This window comes from Plectropomus leopardus, chromosome 20 (assembly GCF_008729295.1).
Source record: "Plectropomus leopardus isolate mb chromosome 20, YSFRI_Pleo_2.0, whole genome shotgun sequence".
Classification (NCBI taxonomy): Eukaryota; Metazoa; Chordata; class Actinopteri; order Perciformes; family Serranidae; genus Plectropomus; species Plectropomus leopardus.
Window position 1 is genome coordinate 27,003,737 of NC_056482.1, and position 7,960 is coordinate 27,011,696.

The 7,960-nt window shown below is 35.9% G+C and overlaps 1 protein-coding gene across 1 annotated transcript; it reads right to left on the reverse strand.

Moving 5' to 3' along the window:
- Positions 1 to 717: 717 nt before the first annotated feature.
- LOC121959919 (N-lysine methyltransferase KMT5A-A-like) lies at positions 718 to 6,864 on the reverse strand. The gene is given in 9 exon segments (XM_042509466.1): positions 718 to 952; positions 1,491 to 1,510; positions 1,512 to 1,682; positions 2,421 to 2,480; positions 3,271 to 3,358; positions 3,462 to 3,553; positions 3,555 to 3,757; positions 3,918 to 4,062; positions 6,732 to 6,864. Coding segments are annotated over 9 exon segments (999 nt in total). The 5' UTR covers positions 6,741 to 6,864; the 3' UTR covers positions 718 to 741.
- Between the last annotated feature and the right edge of the window lie 1,096 nt (positions 6,865 to 7,960).

A 7,960-nucleotide genomic window follows, 5' to 3' on the forward strand; every position in this document is an offset into this window, starting at 1 on the left:
TTGCAGAAAACTTATACATGATAATCCAAATATATTGTGCATCCTAAATATTAAAAATACAATATAAGTTAAAAAAATGAAAAAAAGAGAAAAAATTGGCTAATATCGGTGTTGTTATGTTATCTTAAAAGTCTGTGTGCGACACTAATACTTTCATCCAGTGTTTCATCGTGTTTTCTTGTAATTAAGACCCCAAAAAAGCCGACTGAACCATGAGTTTGGAAACTATTACACTTCTGCTGAACCATAGTAGATCGAGTGAGTTCTGATGGCTGAAATCAATGAACAGAGTATAATTTGTATTTTGCATCTCATAGTTCTTGCTGATTCCAAAAAAGGGGCTCCGGGGCCTCGTAAGTATTGCTGAGTATCTAACGACTAATTAAGAAAAACGCAGTATAAAAATGCAGAGCATTAACTACCACCCGCATGCTGTAGAAGCATTGTCTGTCGGTAATACAAAATGTACAAAATAAATGTGCTGCAAAACAACCAGAATGTTTCATATACACATAAATAAAAGTACAGGTGTCTTCTGACGAGGCAGATAGACGTTAATCGAAATGTGATAAGTACCCCGCTGACCCCCCCGAACACATAACCCCCCCCCACGTCCTCAGATTCGGAACAAAAAGGGAACACATTCTGTTTCTAAGGCATTTTGTACACTAGCTAATGAGAAACACAAGTGTTACTGTACGTTTCCCTTTTTCCCGCTCTTTTTTTTTACGTTTCCGAGGGTCAATATTTGAGCCACGGGTGAGCTGCGATGGAGGCTTTACTGCGGTCCCCGTAGTCATAGAGCAACTCCTCGCCCTCATCGATGTCCCGAGAGGCGACGAGGATGAGGTGAGGGACCCCGTTGATGTCGTGGAGTTTGGTTTGGCAGTTTCCGTTTTTACTGTGATTTATCAACCTACCCATTCGACCAGTCTCTTTAGTGGCGTCCACGCTGTCCGAACAAAACCAAAAACACAGTCAGTCTGTGCACAAGGACCAGAAAGGATCAAAAAGACATTTAGGACACGTTAAATATTTAATAAGTCTCGCTGAAAATGTGACTTCACCAGAGAATTTCTGATATGGTAAATTTAAACTTTACTTAAAAACAAATAAAATAAGACACCAACGTAAGTATTTAATGTCTGAAACGGAGTAGGAGGAAGTAAATACTTATCAAATCCTACAATCATATAACATTTGAAGTAGTTTTACTGTACATTACTGTGAAGGGAACTTTGTCTCAAGTGATATCAAAATACAATGAAAATGTTCTTATTTTTAATATTATTTTAATATTTATCTTATTTTAATATTCCTTATTTTTTAATGAATTAAATCAATAATTGTTTTTCTTCAAAGTTTTGGTGCCAAGAAAGAAGCACAAATACATCAAATGATCATTAGTATTTAGTACTTGTCGGTTACAGTGTGTTTTCCAGTAATAATGTAAATGTTGTGGTAAAAAGCGGACATGCGCTGGTTCATACCAGTAAGTTTTGCAGAGGAAACTGGAAGTAGTACATGTAGCAGCCGGTGGCGGGGTTTTGAGCGTATTCGGCCTCCCTCTTTTTGGCGTCGGTGATCTGCAGCAGGTCTCCGTGGTACTCCACAACGTACTCGCCTTTCTGGAAACACCGAGTGGCAAACACGGCTCTCCCCTTTCCTTCTATATGCTGCACCTACAAAAACAATTTTCCATCATGACACAAGTTTTATATAAACTAAAGCAATTCAGAACTTACTTACGTATCAATAGATAAATAAATGTATAAACAAATGTGAGAATATATCAATAAAATGTAAAAAAAAAAATAGATATAGAAATAAAAATAAAAGAAAAAATACATGCTGAAATGAAAAACAAAAAAATGAATGCATCAATTAAAATCAATAAATATGGAAATAAATAAACGGGCGTAACAATAATCAATAGATATACAGGTCTTCAAAGATGCGAAATAAAAAAATATTTAATAAATAAAAACCCTAAAATTTATTTCTACATTTTTGTTCAACTAAATGTTTATAACTGTATATCTGTTTCCCTTAATTAATGTGCCAGGATGCATATATTTCTTTATTAGAGCATTTAGTTACTCGTGTTTATTTCAGCTTTTATTTATTCTTTTATTTCTGCATTTATTTCTTTATTTTTTTGCTTTTCCTGTTATACATTTGATTTTGTCTCCATTTAAGTTGATTTCATTACTTAAACTTAATTGCTACCAGAGATATCTAAGAATTCCCTGTAAAAACGCTGCTCTTCCTAAACTCTCCTAAACTCTGCATATGTGACACTGACTGATTGATTGATTGATTGATTGATTACTTTTATTATCATGTGCTCACTTAGCCAAAGCACAAAAAAACATATTTAAATGTATTTTTAGTGTGTTCAGAAGCACAAACATGTTTACCTCCATTCCTTCTTCTATCCCTTTTGTGATGAGATCATCGATGAGCTTCTTTTCTTCACACTGGGAACAAAAAGAAACATGAGATGGTTTTAGTGACAGAAAGCAGATTGGATTTCTTTCTCTGCTCTCACACACACACACACACAAACACACACATACAGATACAAAATACCATATATATACAATACAAAAAATAATATACAAAATAAGTATATACCAAAATAAATAACTGCATTAATAAGTCAAATAAATACATAAATGTTAAAATAGATCTAATAAATAAATAAGTATGAAAATAAAAAAAATACTGAAATAAATATGGGAAAAAATGCATAAATAAATGTTGAAATAAACAGAAATACATAAATAAATGTTGAAGTAAATATGTAAATAGAAAAATAAATGTATGTGTAATAAATGTGAAATAAATATAGAAATAAAGATAAATAAAATAAATGGGGACCGGGGGGTAGGACATAAATCATTATCTTAAATTTATTTCTACCTTTTTTGTACAGCTACATTTTTTTATTTATTCATTCATGTATTTGTATATTAATTTATTGATATTTTTATCATTTTCATCTATATATTACAGAAACCACACACTATCAGGCAATACTGGCATGGAGATAATTTCCAAACTTTTTGACCACAAAAAATATTAAAACACACTTTGATTAAATGTGAAGATTAGTAACGTGCTGCTGTTTCAGGCTCGAGTACAATACAAACTCCTTAAATTATATTTGTGCCATTACTGTCATCAATGGTTAAACTATACGTTTAATAGCTATCCCTAAAGTTAGAAACAAAATGTTGCAGTGTAACAGAAGTTATTTTGTCTTACCTTTAGCTCTGTTTTACTTTTTCTTGAGCTCCGTCTTATCGGATAATAGTCGGTAACTTTTCGGTTTTGAGAGTTTTTGCCTCCTGCGCTGTAGTGGAAAATGAATCAACAACCGTATGTATTACTTTCACTTTAAAGTTGTAGTTTAAGATTTTTATTTAAAAATGCACCTATAATGAGGGCGTGCGTACATTCTTAGCGTGGACTTCTTTCCTTTGACCTTGAGTCGGACTCCTCTCCGCTGGCGGCTGTGGAGAGCGCCGCCGTTGTTGTTGTTGGCGTGGGAGGGGAGCGTGCGAGAGGCTGTTGCCCAGAGGCAGGGGGAGCTCGCTCGGGGAGCGAAGGCAGGTCTGAGTGCAGTGGAGCTGCGGAGGCGACGGCTGTTCATCTGACCAGCAGGGTGAACACTGGCTGTAGCTGCTCGCCGTCTCTGGGAAACCGGCCTGAGAGTCTTTTGGTGTCGTGCTGATGGCGTTTGTTCTCCTGCCTGAAACAGTGAATGAAAAAAATGACATCGTTACTCCTCGCTGTTACATAATCCTCTGATATATGCAAATACCCCGTGGCGTGTTTGCTCTCCCGCGGAGTGTTTACACTCCGAGGTTTCTCTCCTCAGCTGGAGATCAGAGCTGCGGAGGCGCGCTCACCCTCTCCCTGCCTCTGAGCGTCGCTCTGCTGGAAGCATATCGGCGAGCACCGACCCTGCTGAGTCAGCTGGATTTCATCGTGAACTGGTGATATGGACCTGGTGCAGCTTAAGACAGTGACTGGATGGCTGTTGCAGACAATCTCCTGTGAACGCGAGAGAAAACGTCTTTAGTCCATACTTTGTGACATTTTGCGTTTTTTGGACGCTCTGTCACAGGTTGTGTTTTAATTTTTAAGACACTCAGATGTCATTTTTTTTCCTTTTATCGCTATACTGACTCTGATACCAAGTCCTGATCCGATCCATTCGCAGCAAAATACCACATTTTGTAAACATTTGCCGCTGCAGTTTGTCCCACAGATAAATGACGCGTCATAATTACGTCAGCTATGCTAAAGTGAAGCTAAAATATCCTGTGATGTCATTCGGAGTCCAGAGCGATTTCTGCACGGATCTTACCGCCAAAACACCCATTCGACCAATCGCGAGCAGCCTCATTAACTGCGAGCGCGTGGATTAAACACACAGCTGTCAATCAAGACGCCAAATTCCCTTTTTTTGAATCAAATAAGTCATTAAAACCAAACTTGTCATAGAAACGATCACCTGACCAAACATGAGGGTGATGAACTACCTTCAGTGACAGAAACAATCTTTGTGATTTTTTTTTTTTTGTTGATTATATAATTTACCAGATATCAGTTCTTCTGCGCTGCTCTGAAACAGCAGTTTTAAGTGTCTGCACAGCAAAAATCAACCAAGTAAATTATTGTTTTTAACAGTAAAAGAACCATTTTCAAGGAAAACTGCTGCTTTAATCAGCTGTGAAACTATTTTAAACATTAAATAATAAAATATACGGTATCAAAACAATGCACAGACTTGTGCACTTGCCAATACCTGATCCAGCTTTTCGGATATTGGTATCAGAGTAACTATTAAGAACACACAATGATCATGGTCAAGAGTGTATAATATGACAAAACAAATGTATAATCAAGCAACGTACAGAAATTTAAGTAATGAAGAAAGAAAAAGAAGCTAAAAACCAAGAAGCCACTCTTAATGCGATCCATTCAAGAGTTAATCCAGCTTTTACACTATTTTATAAAACCCTGCACAAATGTTTTTTGAGATCGAAAAGGCCTTCGGCACATTTGTTAGACGTCAAGGTTACACACAAAATGTTTTGTACACAGAAACTGTTTTTAGAAAACTCCTCAAGGAGGGAATCCTGTCAGCTGTTTTTTTTAAACAGCAGCATTTATTTAGAGGAAATTTTACAACCTGAAGCAAAGCAGTGATTCGACTAACTTCGACAAAACCTACAAATAAAAGCAGATTCATGCCGTTAGCGCTGCAGTGAGACACAACCCTGCACCCAACAAACCAAACCAAACCAAGAGCCTTTACATCGCCTTAAATTCTGGAAAAGTACTGACGGTGCATTAAAATAGACTCTGTCAGTGTTTTACTTTTGATTTTGATTTGGATTGAGTTAATCAGTCCTAATCATAAATATCAAATATTCATTCATTTTCATAATTTTAACCCTTTAAATTATTTTTGTTATGATGCCACTATATTTTTATATTTGAAAAAAAAAAATTTGCTAAGTAGGTGGGGTTTTTTTAAAGGTTATATTAATAATTAGCAGCAACATTGATTTGTATACATTACTGTTATTTCTGCAGTGTCAAATACTCACAATCATATCGCTCTGCACACAAAATGCACTTTTCAAAATTAGGCTATAAAAATATTTTATATTAATATGATTTTTTACTTAGAATACACAATCTTGCCAAAATGTATATCATATGCACGCACACAGCCGAAATTAACAAAAAATTAAGAATGAAAAGCACGTAAAATGTGCCAGACAGTTAATGACCTAGATACTTCTGTGTATTAAAATATGTATATTCATATATATATTCATATATATATATATATATATATATGTGTGTGTGTGTGTGTGTGTGTGTGTGTGTGTGTGCATGCATACTGTGTACCACTCTAGTAAAAATACTGTGCAGTGATATTCATATGCTATATTTCTATAATTATGCAGTGAAGTTACTACAAATCATGTGTATATATTATGTTATCCTATGCAACCATCCATCATGAACATATAGCATATGTATAAGTTACAGATGTATATATTTTGTTATATTTTTTTATCCTTTCTTAGAAAAAATAACCCTTCCAGACAAACGTAGTGCAGTAAAAGTTACATATTTAGCTCTGAGATGCAGTGGAGTACATGTATATAGTTGTATAAATGGAAATACTCAGGTAAAGTGCCTTAAAACTGCATTTTAGCGCAGTATTTGGGTAAATGTCCATCTGTGGTGTGGGTGGGGCCCTGAGGAGGGACCATGCTGCCTCCACACCCACATCAGCTCCACATCAGTCCCTTTAAATCCACAGGCCTCTCAGCTCATTACACACATGTTAAACCGACTCCATTTAAAAACACACTAAAGCTGCTAACTTAAAGCTATAAAAACGCCTAAAATCCACAAATAAACCTTTTTTATTTGCGTCACCAAATGTTATAAACACTGTTTATGTCCTGAGCTAGCAGCCACATGTAGCTAATGTTAGCAAAGCTCTCAACAAAACAGGCTCCTTTATAGCTGCAGTGACCAGCTCAGAGTAAATAATAACACTCGCTTAAATTTGTATTAAATACAAACGCATTAGACTCATCTCCTCATAAAGCAGCGTTAATACCGGGGTTAATCGGGCTTTCCTCTCGGGCACTTTGGCTCGGTGGAGATGGCTTCATAACAAGCAAACTTACCCCGTTCATGTCCGACTTGTTTTCGTGGCTCCCCGCTCGGCTCTCTGGTTTCCAGGACAAAAAGTAAATGAAATTTTCCGCCGGTTCAGAGATCGACCTCGCCCTGCTCGTGCGGCGGTGCCCCCGCTACTCTCCGGCCCCCTTTCCACGGTGACTGTGAGCCCGTCTGTTGTTGTTATAACCGCCAGCAGCTCAACCGAGGCAGCCTCCACAGCTCCGCTCCGCCATTTTTCTCTCCGTGGAGATGAAGGAGACGGAGACGAAGCGATGTCGCCCCCTGCAGGCCGACAGCGGCACCGCAGCCACGACGGCTATACAGTATATCTACATCTATATCTATATCTATATCTATATTTACATCGATATCTATATCAATATTTATATCTGTATCTATATCTATAGCTATATCAATATTTATACCTGTATCTATATATCTATATCTACATCTATATCTATATCAATGTTTATATCTGTATTTATATCCACATCTATGTGTGTGTGTGTGTATATATATATAGTTATATTTCTCTTTTTGTCATTTTACTATTTGCACTGTGGGCATGAAGAGAAAACAATCTCAATTCCTGTATGTCTAAAAAACATTTCAGAATTGACAATATGATGACTCTGACTTAATCACAGTATCTATATCTATATCTATAGGTGTTGTACCCATTACCTCATATGAAAATCCTGCCAGATATACACACACACACACACACACACACACACAGTATGTGTATGTATATATATATATATATATATATATATATATAGCAAACTGAGCAAACTGAGCAAACTGGTTTGATTTCTTTAAAGTACTTAGGAAACAGGCAATGAGCAATTTGGCAAGAGATACCCATCAAATTGCAATAAATTCGAAAAAATAATTTCTCAAAAACAATGTAGGATTTTCTTCTAGTGTAATATACCCCTACCTGAGGCAACACTCTTTTTATAGTGATTTTTATTTATTTATTTTTTTTTTGTATCATGTCATTTTAATTGTATTTTAGTATTTTGTAATTTTGCTGCCACCTTGGGCATGTCTTTCGTATCTACATCTCTATGGGAATTCCTCGAAGTAAAACACATGAAAAAAAAAATGTTTTAGAGTATTTTTGTCTATCATGGCTACTTTGTTATTGTTGTATTTGTTTACTTTCCCTTGTTTTTTATTTTGTTCACGTCAAGAAATATGTTAAAATATTTTGTAATATGACTAACAA